The sequence below is a fragment of the Hyla sarda genome, chromosome 4 (assembly GCF_029499605.1).
Source record: "Hyla sarda isolate aHylSar1 chromosome 4, aHylSar1.hap1, whole genome shotgun sequence".
In the NCBI taxonomy this organism is placed as follows: domain Eukaryota; kingdom Metazoa; phylum Chordata; class Amphibia; order Anura; family Hylidae; genus Hyla; species Hyla sarda.
Genome location: NC_079192.1, coordinates 372,731,407 through 372,744,669, shown reverse-complemented (window position 1 = coordinate 372,744,669; position 13,263 = coordinate 372,731,407). Strand labels below are relative to the sequence as shown.

At 46.0% G+C, this 13,263-nt stretch overlaps 1 protein-coding gene across 5 annotated transcripts in view; it reads left to right on the top strand.

Moving 5' to 3' along the window:
• CNOT8 (CCR4-NOT transcription complex subunit 8) overlaps nt 1–11,901 on the top strand; it is a 37,293-nt gene extending 25,392 nt beyond the window's left edge. For all 5 annotated transcript variants that reach the window (XM_056516806.1, XM_056516805.1, XM_056516809.1 and 2 more), the window contains exons 5-7: nt 8,285–8,429; nt 8,570–8,680; nt 9,102–11,901. In XM_056516806.1, the coding sequence (XP_056372781.1) occupies nt 8,285–8,429; nt 8,570–8,680; nt 9,102–9,242 (397 nt within the window). In that variant the 3' untranslated portion in view covers nt 9,243–11,901. The remainder of the gene's footprint in view (nt 1–8,284; nt 8,430–8,569; nt 8,681–9,101) is intronic.
• The last annotated feature ends 1,362 nt before the right edge of the window (nt 11,902–13,263 follow it).

The following is a 13,263-nucleotide window of genomic DNA, read 5'->3' as shown; positions in this document are numbered from 1 at the left end:
AAGAAAAGAATTTCAACATGTCCAATTCTTTAGTTTTTGAAGTAAATAAGCTGACATCACTGATGTTTGGCATTGGTTTACACCCCTCTCCCTATTGACGGCACATACGTGCTCTGCCACGGCAGGGGTCGAGAGGAATAACTGCCGATCTAAAGAGCGTTTGGCAAGTAGCTATTAAATGTGTACGGCCAACTGGCGTAGCACATCTTCAATTATGCGTTACATTTTTTTCTCCTCACCTTTTAAGGCATAACTTTTTCCATCTACAGCCATATGAGAACTTGTTCCATGTGAGACCAGTTCTGCTTTGTAATGACGACATCACATATTTTACCACAAAATGTATGGTAAAACAAAAAAAAAAATTTGAAATTAACATTTTACAGTAAAGTGCACTGTAGATTTTCAGTGTAGGTTTTATTTTGCTATTTAAATTGTTATTTTTTTTTTTTTTACTATGTTCAAAATTGCCCTATTCTGACCCCATAACTTATTTTTTCAATAAAAAAGCTATATGAGGGCCCATTTTTTGTGCAGTCATCTGTATTTATCAGTATTATTTTGTTTTTATTGGTCTTTTTGATCACTTTGCCAGAAATCTGCAGTTTCTCTGTCTCTCTTCATTGGGGGACTCCTAACTGATGGTATATGCTCTTGCCACTAGGAGGCACTGACACTAGGAAAAAGAAAGTCGGCTCCTCCCTGGCAGGATATACCCGCCCTCATGCAGTGAGGTAACCAGTTTTATCTAGTGTCAGCTAGGAGGTGGACACGGTTTGGTTCTCTCCAGAGTTTGTCTTTTTTTATTATTTTCTAGTAAGGGCTGTTTAGTTAGATTTCTTTACTCCCTTTTATTTTCCTTTTTTCAGGTGGGGCTTCAGGAGCATGGCGCTACCTGTTCCCCCATATGTGGCTAAGGGGCACGGGACATTGACGAATAATTCCAATGCACTGTCAACCCTTTCCCGCCAATGGCCAGCGCCTGGAGGTTGCACCCTGGGTCCGGGTCCCCCACTGCCCCTGCTCGCCCAGCTATATGTAGCCTGGTATGATGCAGCGTGGCCATAAGTTGGTTGAAGATGACTGAGGGTGAGTATAAGAAGGCAGGTGAGTATTTTACAACCCTTCCCCCCCCCCCCCCCCCCCCCCCAGGGTGACGGGTGACAACCTAAAAAGGGACTCTGTCCTTTATTGGGGTCCTTATGTGTGGGGGCTGTGATTATGCATACTGGGACACTGCACCTGCACTGCTGGCTGAGTGAGGGGCACATGGCTCCGTCCTTTTCCCCTGTGCCAGCACGCGTTCCGGGGGTTAAAATGGCGGCTTCCTTCCCCCTGAGCCAGTGCAGGAACTGGAGGTCACGCAGCGCTGCCATCCCTCCAGCTTCACGCACTGCACGTCTCCTATTAAGGCCCAAGGGTGCTTACCCGTGGCCTTTACATTTTCCTTCGGCGGAGTTTAGCTCCGCCTCTCACCTTCTCGGGAGCAGCACCGCTCGTTCTCTTAACGGTGCCGTCAGCTCCCTGCACTGCGGCCCGGCGGGAGCTTCTCTTCTCCGGGCCGTCATGGCAGTTTCATCCGGCGGAGTTTAGCTCCGCCCCTCACCTATTCGGGAGCGGCGCCACTCGTTCTCTGTGCGGCGCCGTCGACTCCCTGAACTGCGGCCCGGAGGGAGCTTCTCCGGGCCGCCATGTAATTTCATCCGCCGGGGTTTAGCCCCGCCCCTCACCCATACGGGAGCGGCGTTCTCTCAGCGGCGCCGTTGGCTCCCTGAACTGCAGTCTGGGGGGGGAGCTCCTTTTCTCCGGGCCTTCTTTTTTACTAGCCTCTGAGCTAGACTTAGCAAGCACTTCTAAGCGTGCTGCTCTGTGCCGCCGCCGCTCCTGAGACTGCCACTGTGTCTGTCCGGCTGGGGGGAACTCATGAGGAGTTCAAGTCCCCAGCAGACACACCGTGGCAATATTTAAAGGGAGCAGTTTTAACTAACTAAGGGAAGTTTGAGGGGGAAAAAAACTTCCTGACCATTTGGTGTAGTTTGGCTCCCTCTTGTGGCCAATTCTTGTAATTGCACTCTAATTTATTGCAGCCTTGTCCTGACGGCCTTACCAGCTATTAGTGCTGGGCGGTATACCGGTATGAACTGGATAACGTTTTTTATTTCTCCCACAGTATGGATTTTTGCCCGTACCGCTATACCGGTCGGGCCCCTCCACCACCCTCCGGATGAATTGTAGAGCCCAGCGCGGTGCCATCACTTGTCCCGGTGTGCTTCTGTGTCCCCCCCCCCCCCCCCGCTGCACCTGTCAGCCAGTGTCCCCGCGAGCACGATCAATCCCCACCACTAGCGGGATCCATGTGCCCACTAGCGGTGTCACAAGAATGCCTCCCGCGAACACGATCGCTGCCACCACCGCTAGCGGTGTCACAAGAATGCAGAGCGCGAGCGCGGCTCTGTTCCCCGTCAGCTCTCAGGGTACAGATTTAAAAGCCTCGCGCGCAGCTAACATAGCACTGCGCATGCACAGTATTACGCAAATAGCATAGGGCTAATGCTAGGCTCCTAGCGCTGCCTATGTTAGCCCTACGCTATTTGCGTAGTGCTGCACCTGCGCAGTACTACGTTATCTGCGCGCGAGCCTTTTAAATCTGTTCCCTTACCCTGAGAGCTGACAGGGACGGGGAACAGAGCCGCGCTCGGCATTCTTGTGAACACCGCTAGTGGGCACAGGGACCCCGCTAACAGTGATGGTAGCGATCGCGCTTGGCATTCTTGTGACACCGCTAGTGGGCACAGGGACCCCACTAGCGGTGATGGTAGCGATCGCGCTCGCGGGAGGCATTCTTGTGACACCGCTAGTGGGCACAGGGACCCCACTAGCAGTGATGGTAGCGCTCACGGTTGGCACATTTGACACCGCTAGTGGGCACTGGGACCGGCAGTAGTACCGTAATACCGCGATAATAAAAAAAAATACCGTGATATTCATTTTAGGCCATACCGCCCAGCTCTATCAGCTATACACGCCAGACAAGGGTTACTATTAGAGATGAGCGAACATACAGTAAATTCGATTCGTCACAAACTTCTCGGCTCGGCAGTTGATGACTTTTCCTGCGTAAATTAGTTCAGCCTTCAGGTGCTCCGGTGGGCTGGAAAAGGTGGATACAGTCCTAGGAAAGAGTCTCCTAGGACTGTATCCACCTTTTCCAGCCCATCGGAGCACCTGAAAGCTGAACTAATTTATGCAGGAAAAGTCATCAACTGCCGAGCCGTGAAGTTCGTGACGAATTGAATTTACTGTAAGTTCGCTCATCTCTAGTTACTATGCATGAGCTGCTTACCGTATCCCTCTGGCGTCCCTATCCCTGCCTTGTTGCCGTGGCAGGTTTTAGTCTGGGATGTATGGTTCCTTGGTCTAAAGGGGATATTTTCATTTTGTTCCCCCCTACCACTGAGTGCCAAACCTTGTCTGGCTCCATGACGTTCTTGACAGACCCTCAGGTCTCTTGCGTTCTTCATCTGTCATTTCTGCCGATCACCCTTCATGGGGTGTTCTTGGTTTTTCATACTGTGTGATCCCTTGTCCTCAGGCTAAGCATCTAATGCTCTGGAGCCTCTCCAGTGCTAGGTTTCGGGGGCAATATCCCTGTGTGGACAGGGTTTAAACCTCATATCTCTGTACAAAACAGTGGCCTCGCCTGTACTTCATCTCTCAGCTGCCACCTTAGCGGCTGGTGCTCCGGTACATCTGCTTAGGGACCTATGCCAGTCAGACAGTGGTCTGCATGGTTTCCTCTGCCACCTGTCACCCACTCTTCCCACATCATTCTGCCGAGGTATCCGCGTTAAGAGTTCTGGTACACTGCTGTGCGAGGTGTCCGATGTGATGTCTTGTTCTGCTCTGGACCTATACCAGTAAGCCAGACAGTGGTATGCATGGTTTTCTCTGCCTTTTGTCAAATGACTCACGGCTGTTGTGTTTGTGGCTGCAGTTCCGATACCCCACTGCTGGGTGCAGTATATGGAGAACTGACCTGATGTGTCTTCAGGACCCATACCAGTAAGCCAGACAGTGGTCTGCATGGTTTCCTCTGCCGTTTATCACACGTCTCACGGCTGATGTATCTGTGGCTACAGTTCCGATACCCCACTGCTGGGTGCAGTATATGGAGAACTGACTCGATGTGTCTTCAGGACCCATACCAGTAAGCCAGACAGTGGTCTGCATGGTTGCTTACTCTGCCTGTCCTACATCAAATGGCTGATGTATCTGCGCCTGGGGTTCCGGTTCTTCACTTCTGAGCGCAGTGCCGATTGTATGCATAGTTGTCTTCTGTGGATCCTTGCCAGTGAGCCAGGCAGTGGTCTGTATGGTTGCCTTCTTCTGCATGGTTCTCTACACCACCTGTCCTCCATCAAACAGCTGGTGTATCTGCTTCTGCAGTTTGGTTCCTCGCTATCCAGAGTGTTCCATTATCTTCTATGGACCGATACCAGTAAGCCAAACAGTGGTCTGTATGGTTACCTACACCGCCTGTCATACATCTAACGACTGATGTCTCTGCAGCTGGAGTTCCGGTACCTTCCTACTGAGCGAGGTGCCACTGAAGTGACTCGTCTTCCATGATCCTGTACCTGTCAGCCAGGTAGTGGTCTGCTGGGTTTCCTGCACACCTGTATACACATCCCATGGCTGGTGTATCTGTGACTGGACTTCCGGAACCTCACTACTGTATGAGGTTTCCGATGGAATCACTCACTGTCCCCTAGGGACCCATACCAGCAAGCCAGACAGTTGTCTGCATATTTTCTTCTGCCGGCTGTCACACGGCAGGTGTTTTTTGCGGCTGGAGTTCAATTTCCCCACTTTTGTGCGTGGTATACTTGGAACTGCTCCAGCGTGTCCTACGGACTCCTCTCTCTCTCTCTCTCTCTCTTTCTCTCTGTCTCTCTCTCTCTTTGTCTCTGTCTCTCTCTCTCTTTCTCTCTCTCTGTCTCTCTCTCTCTCTCTTTGTCTCTCCTTTCTCTCTCGTTCTCTCTCCATGGTGTGCTTCTGTGTGTGGGACCTCCCCCATACGCCTGCTACTGCAGCTGTAGTCCGGTGTCTCTCTTCCAGGTGCAGTCCCGTAGAGTGTGTGCTTGTGGGTCCTTAGGACCTTTTCTTCCTGTAGGTCACACTGTGTCGGCATTTTTCCTGCTCCATATTCATTCTTCATCTCCTGAGTCTGCAGCTGCAGCCTTGGTGTTTGGCGCCATTAGGAGATGGGGTGTGGGTTTTTTGTCAGTAGGTCCCAGGGACTTTTGCAGCAACAGCAGCATCGCTCTGTTCTCCTTCTTGGGTTGCAGTGTTGGTCTGCTGGGGGCATACCTCCCTTCCTGCTGGTCCCTTGGATGTCTGCGGTTCTTTAGTGTCTGCTGTCTTGGTACGCCACTGTTGTCGTGGGGTCCCCATGTCTGTGTTACTACATATGCTAGGACCGCTTTGCAGGAGTAGAGCCCACCTTCCTTTCGCTTGGTGGGGTGCGCCCAGGGGTTTCCGGTGATTCGTCCCCGCGGTTCCGAGGTGGTTGAGCACCTTTGTTCCGACATGGGGCCTTCCGGATGTTCCTTTCCGGGGTCCCTGTCCAGGGTGACTCAGGTGCCTATTCGTCACTATCTGGTATGGCTCTCGACGCGTCTTGTATTGTTGCCCAGCTTCTGTGTACGGGATTCCGGTCCCTCTTGGGACGCAAGGCGGCTCCTCCAGACAGCGAGGGTTGCCGCTGCAGCCTGGGGGCTTCGTCTACCCTGTACATGCATTTCCCTGCTGCTTCTGTGCCTAGCACGCTTGCCAATCCCCCTTTTTCAAGGGCTGCGGGGATCAGGGTGCTTGTCGTAGGTCTGTACTTGAGTTGTTGTCTCGACCACCCTTGTTTTTCCCTCCTATGGAGGGACTATTTAGTTTTTTTGCTGCAGTACATTCACCAGTGATTTTACTGCCTGGGCTTGTATGCTTTCTGTCCACTATCTCAGCCTAGTGCTCTCCCTGGAAAGTGTGTCCTTCTTACCCTTTTGTCTGTGTCAGTCGTACTGCATTGATACCACAGTCTTCTGGAGTAATCCTTCCTATGCCCAGACCCTGGGAGTCCAAGCTGGGTTCTCATGGGTTCTCCCTCCATTCCCGTTCTGACGGATGTTCTTCAGGATGCTCTGGTCTAATTGGACAATTCTGCTCTATCACTGTTGGTCCCCTTGTCTGGGATTTTGTCCTTCGATGCTGTGGTGTGCCTTCTTTTCAGGCTGCTTTCCGATTCTTGAGCCTTAGTGATGGTCCAGGTCTTGGACATTTGTAGCGGCCCGGCCCCCGACTCCTCAGCGATCCCGATTTTGTCGGGGTGGTATTTCTGTTCTGCACTCCTTCACTTCTTTATGGCAGTTTTTTAGTCAGGAGAGTTGTTCACGGACATCTGTTTCCCCTTTTTCCTATGGTTTCTTGTCTTTCTATATGACCCGTGTGCCTTGGGTCTCTGCAGAGGATGGCCTTTCCTTTTGGTCCTGGTCCATCTCCTTGGATGGGAGATCTTCCTGGTGCTCATTTTCTGGGCCTAGTGTGTCTCTGACCTGGGGGCTCGTCCGCAGGCCTTGCGAACATGTCAGTTCAGTCTTGGCACTCTCCTTTTTGCTGGTGGTTGTTTTTTCCCACCCTAGGGGACTTCTTTGGTACATCCCATCAGTTAGGTGTCCCCCAATGAAGAGCGAAAGGAGAGAAAAGGAGACTTTTTGTACTCACCGTAAAATCTTTCTCGTAACCTTCATCCTTCATTGGGGGACACTGCACCCACCCATTTCTTCTTCCTTGTTCTGGTTCTTGGGTTCTCCGGGATTCCTTCAGACTTATTTCCTCGTTGGCTTCTCCTACTGCTTTGTGACAAAACTGGTTACCTCACTGCAGGAGGGTGGGTATATCCTGCCAGGGAGGAGCCGACTTTGTTTTTCCTAGTGTTAGCGCCTCCTAGTGGCAAGAGCATATACCATCAATTAGGTGTCCCCCAATGAAGGCTACAAGAAAGAGATTTTACGGTGAGTACAAAAAATCTCCTTTTTTTTCTTCTCACGAACAGGGCCACACTCCCCTTGTTGAGTGCTTCAGCCCCCACCTGCCTATTTGGCAGTGAAGGCCTATTCTGCCAATCACTGGTCATAGTGATGTCCCGCATCAACTGGGGATTGGCTGAGCAGGTTGTCAGTGCAGAGACCATTTTGTCATGGAAGGTGGGGGTTGGAAAGCGTGGGGTTCCCAGCAGTCGGTCCTCCCCCTGCGTTCAGACACTTATTCCGTACGCATTTGTATTAACCAGTTAACCTTTTAAAAAGTGTGACTAAGAATAAAAAAGTTTAAATATATAAACTTCTCCCCAATAAATTAATATTGCCCTCTTATTGTCACTTTTCAATTTAAAAAACAAAAGCCCTATGGATAGGGATATGTTTTTACTAACACGATTAAAACCCCATAAGGAGATTATGGGCAATCTTTCAAATGCGTTCACTATTCAGTGCTATGCCTGATGCAGACTGTGATGATTCGAGGTAAGCAGGAAGCCTCAGGCTGCCGTTTTAACTCATTAGTCCCCTTTGATCGCTTTGCTTAGGGGTTGGATGAGAGCCCTGAACACCAGCACCTGTAATTTTAGTTTTTAGATGCTGTGATTGGCATTGATCACAGCATCTTAAAGGTTAATGGCAGACATCAGCGTGATTGCTGATAGCAGCCGGTACTCACCGTGGTAATCTCTGCTTCTGAGCTTGCCTTATTTCTGTGATGTTTATAGATATCTTCTAATATCTAAGGCTGTATTCACACCTCGTTTTTACATTCCAGGTGCCGGATCCGGCTGGAGGAGGGGCAAACCGGGCTCTCCCGTACCCCAGCCGGTCCAGTGCTGAAATCCATTAACTTTAATGAGGCGACCGGAGTCAAATTGTGACTCTGGTCAGCTCATTTTTGACCCGTATCCGGTTTTGTGACCGGACCTAAAACCGTAGTATACTAGGGTTTTAGGTCCGGTCAGGAAACCACAAACGGGTCAAAAATTAGACGACCGGAGTCACCATTTGACTCCGGTCGGCTCATTAAAGTAAATGGATTTCAGCGCTGGTACGGCTGGGGTACGGGAGAGCCCGGTTTGCCCCTCCCCCAGCCGGATCCGGCACCCGTAACGTAAAAACGAAGTGTGAATGCAGCCTAAGAAGAGTAATGAGATTGGCATGTATAATCTGCTTGTTGTTTTTGTTCTCTGCAGTGGCTATGACTTTGGATATATGGTGAAGCTTCTAACAGACTCTAGACTTCCAGAGGAGGAACACGAGTTCTTCCACATATTGAATCTTTTCTTCCCGTCCATATATGACGTAAAATATTTAATGAAGAGCTGCAAAAATCTGAAGGTAAGATATATAAATGTAGTTTTAATGCAATATGTGGACCAGCTTTTAGATTTTGCTTTTTGTTCTTGTAACAGCATAAGAGGATAGAATAATAAACGCTACTGAAGTCTTATGTTTTTTATAAATTCTCTCTTGTACAGGGAGGTCTGCAAGAAGTAGCTGATCAGCTAGATCTTCAGAGGATTGGTCGACAGCATCAAGCAGGTTCTGACTCACTACTAACCGGCATGGCGTTCTTCCGTATGAAAGAGGTTGGTGACATTTCGTTAGAAATGCAGACAGTTCAGTTTTGTTTGTTTTTTGTTTGTTTTTTGTGACAGGTATGCTTTTTAAGATGGTTGATGATTTACCTTAGTTGTCTTCTGACCCTCCCATCACCCAATCCCTATATTTATGAATGTGTAATCACAACAGACATACATTGGATCTTCCTTGAGACAAAAGACTTGAGTATATTGACATCCAATTGCCCAATCGTTTATCGACCTGTCATGCATGCTTGAGCATACCGCCCAGATGGAGGCCCAAAAAAAATCAATGAATCTCCTATGGCTACATTCAGTGCATGCATCAGGAACTTTACTGGTGCATATGACGTGAACACAGCATTTTAGATAATTGCAGGTTGTACTAAAAATAATGTAGTTCATTTTTTTTTTTTCTCTATTGCAGCTGTTTTTTGAGGACCATATTGACGATGCGAAGTACTGCGGACGCCTATACGGGCTGGGAACAGGAGTGGCGCCCAAGTCAAGCGACGAGGCAGAGGAGAAAATAAGCATTATGTCTCTTATCAGCAACGGACAGCAATGAGATGCCATTCGCTTTTGTCACCTGACAACGTGACCGTGCTCAATCATCTTCCTATATTCTCAGTGTCTCACAGAGATCCGCTCATTTCGGCCACATAACTTCCAGAGCCGGCTGTAGAATAAACCGCTGTCAAAATGACTGTGTATACAGAAATTGTGCCAGATAAGGTCACAATTTCATTGTTTTAAAACTTTTACTCAAGATGTCTGCATCTTACAAAATGAAAAATTGAAAACATAGTCATCCTCAGAAATGACCACTTCCCTATGAATTCTAGGGCCTGTGGTTAATAGGACACCTTAACCCTTTGCTCATTCTTGTGCAATTACAGACAATCCCTTTGCTTTCAGTGTGGGCTATTTAACTGCAGCATCGTGAGAATTGCTTTGACCAGGCCATTATTTGTCCTCATTGCTTCCACTCCTGCAAAGCTTTAAGCACCTTTTTAAAGAGGTTCTCCGCTATCGATTTCTCTGGCCTGGCAGCTGGTGGTAGCCATTGGCACTTGCCTCAGTTTATTGTGTATTCTAAGTTTCCTTGCCTGTTTTGGGTGTATCTGTTGTTGTTGATGATCCAGTGGAGACCCGATTGTTTCTGAACAGCTAGCAGGAGAAGCATGTTTCATGTTTTGTTGGTCCATCTCCCCTCTAATCATACCATTAGAATATCAAGATCTTCTGTCCATGAGACTCTGGGGAGATGTGATGTTTTCCTTACATTCTTTACCTCAAAATATTTTGCCATTGGTGTAAGTGATATCAAGGTTTATTTGTATTAACTTGAAGACTAGCATGCAAATTTGATACGCCAAGGAGTTTCATTTAGTTTCTTAAGTAGTTGCTGTCAATTAAAAAAAAACAAAAAAAAACTTGTCACACAGATGTCAAAGGTTTTGATTCTTCACAGTCTTGGTGTTCAGATGCCGACCAATTGCTTGATGGAGCTAGAAGTGCTATCCTGAGCACTTCACTCCCTGCTTGCTGCTCTCTCTGTTTCTTTGCATAAGACAGGCTATAAAGTAAGACTTATGCAGCAGTGAGCCAAGGAGTGAGGTGATGAGCTATTAAGCGCTAGCTGGCATCTAGCGATCAGTGGGGGCCTGACTGTTAAGGCCTCATGCGATTTTTAAACCTTTAACATGTCTGCGTGACATGTTTTTTTTAAAGTGACAGTAATGCTTTAAATTGAAACTCCACCTTTGCAACCAATTTCTTTGTATTGTACCAATGCACCCATAGAAAAAAATTAAGTCACTTTGCAAACAAGCTTATTTAAACATTGCCTACAGCCCTATGATCTACAGTATTACTGTGTAGTCTGATTCTGCAATCATATTGCCATTCAACATTTTGCTAACCTAGCAAATGTATGACCTAGGGGACAGATGTCAGCATGACTGCAGGAGGACACTGCATGGTATGTTGTCTCTTACCTTGGAGACACAGGAATCTGCGAAGTAGCTGTAGACACAAAACAGATGTTTTTAAATTAAAGGGATTTTACATAATTAGAAGAAAAATAGCTTTTTTTTTTTTCTTTTTGGCCACTGTCTGCAGGTTGTTCATGGTATGGCAATTTTACCACAGTCACTTCTGGGTCGCAATATCATGCACAACCTATGGATGGGTATGGTTCTGTTTTAGGAAGAAGGCAACCATTTTTTCTACTCCTTGCAAACCCTTTTAAGACTATTGGCAAAGTCTCTTCATTTTTCTTTAAAGGTGGGTTGACAATAGCCGTATTTTTACAGCCCTAATAATGCGTCAAGCCTTTGCTTTACTGTGGTTCTGATTATCTGAACTTACAGCTGTATTAGATTAACCTAGTTTGAACCTGGCTTAAGATATATATTCGAACAATACAAAAAAATTGCTGCAAAGGGGAACTCTCCCTTTAAGATCTTGCAATGCTGCCCTTTAAAGTAAAGCTGTCCAAAATTGGGTAGAGTGCTTAAACCAGTGTGATTGCTTATGTTTGCCATGCTTTTTGGGATCACTTGTACACAGGGCATTTTATGTGTCGGAGCTGTCAGTTGTTAGTTATCTGGGATTAATTTTCCTTTTTTTTTTTTTTTTTTTTTTTTACGAAAATGAAATCTGAGCTGACAGAATGGCCACCTCTGTTATGTGGTTACATTGTGTAAAACACCAAGTAAACAATGTCCAATAAAAATATTCTGGCTTATGACATGAAGTGTAAATAACATTCTCCTCAAGAGAAAAAAAAAAGTTAAGGCATAAAATTGTAAGTATCCAATGCCGGAATAAATGTTTTATTTTTTATTGATCCCTGATTTCCAACGCTTGTTGCTTTGACCTCCTTCTGCCATTTTATGCCATTAGACAAAAAGAAAAAAGGAATTCAGTCCTTTTTAATGTGGGATGTATCCTTTATTTTTTATGTATGTGTATGGAGTCTTCTGACTTGAGAAAAAGCACTGCCCTGTTCCTTATGTCCCTGTAAGATATAAAATGTGTAAAAAGTAACTGAAGGCATTGGGGGTAAAAAACAAACAAAAAAAACGCAATGTTTCCTGTAAGTCTTGCAGTTTTACCCCAGCAGGTTTTGTAATGTCTCCATTGTTGTAAGCTGGAGTTTAAGAAGCGTGTAAATATTATTTATGGTTTTAAATTTGTAAAATAAAGATGTTTCATTTTGATTTTTTTTTTTTTTTGATTTTTTTAGTGAAGAGATTTGTTTATTAGCATCATCTTGTTTCTCCCTATCCTAAATATAAAGATTTTTATGCATTAGGAAGCAACAGCCAAAGGTTGGTAATTTTGAATGTTTAACCCTTAAGGATACAGACCTTTTTAATTTTAGCATTATTTTTTCTTTTAAATTCTTCTCGCCCTCTAATTTTTGCATCCATAGACCTATATGAGGGCTTGTTTTATGTGCAACCAATTGTACTTTGTTGTGATGACACCTTTAAAGGAGTACTGTAGAGCAAATTTTTATTCTTCCCCTGCCTGGGCTGCAAAAAGTTAAAAAAAAAAAAAAAAAAAATTTTGACTCACCTGCCGATGTTCCCTCGTTGTGCTGAAACAGTGGGGATCAAAAGTTTGGGCACCCCAGGTAAAAATTTGTATAAGCCAAGGAAAGATGGAAAAATCTCTAAAAGGCATCAAATTACAGATTAGACATTCTTAGAATATGTCAACAAAAGTTAGATTTTATTTCCATCATTTATACTTTCAAAATAACAGAAAACAAAAAAATGGTGTCTGCAAAAGTTTGGGCACCCTGCAGAATTTATAGCATGCACTGCCCCCTTTGCAAAGCTGAGACCTGCCAGTGTCATGGATTGTTCTCAATCATCATCTGGGAAGACCAGGTGGTGTCAACCTCAAAGGTTTTATATGCCCAAACTCATTTGACCTTGCCCCAACAATCAGCACCATGGGTTCTTCTAACCAGTTGTCTAGAAATCTGAAACTGAAAATAGTTGATGCTCACAAAGCTGGAGAAGGCTATAAGAAGATAGGAAAACGTTTTCAGATATCAATATCCTCTGTTTGGAATGTAATTAAGAAATGGCAGTCATCAGGAACAGTGGACGTTAAAGCAAGATCTGGAAGACCAAGAAAATATCAGAACCGCTCGCAGGACCCACGTTTGACTGCACAATCCCTCCAGAAAATCTGGCAGACACTGGAGTTGTGGTACACTATTCCACTATAAAGAGATACTTGTTCAAATATGGTCTTCATGGAAGAGTCATCAGAAGAAAACTCTTCTACTTTCGCACCACAAAAATCAGCGTTTGAACTTTGCAAATGAACATATAGACAAGCCTGATGCATTTTGGAAACAAGTTCTGTGGACCGATGAGGTTAAAATTGAACTTTTTGGCCGGAATGAGCAAAGGTACGTTTGGAGAAGGGGAACAGAATTTAATGAAAAGAACCTCTGTCCAACTGTTAAGTATGGGGCTAGATCAATCATGCTTTGGGGTTGTATTGCAGCCAGTGGCACAGGGAACATCTCACGAGTAGAAGGAAAAATGGATTCAATAAAA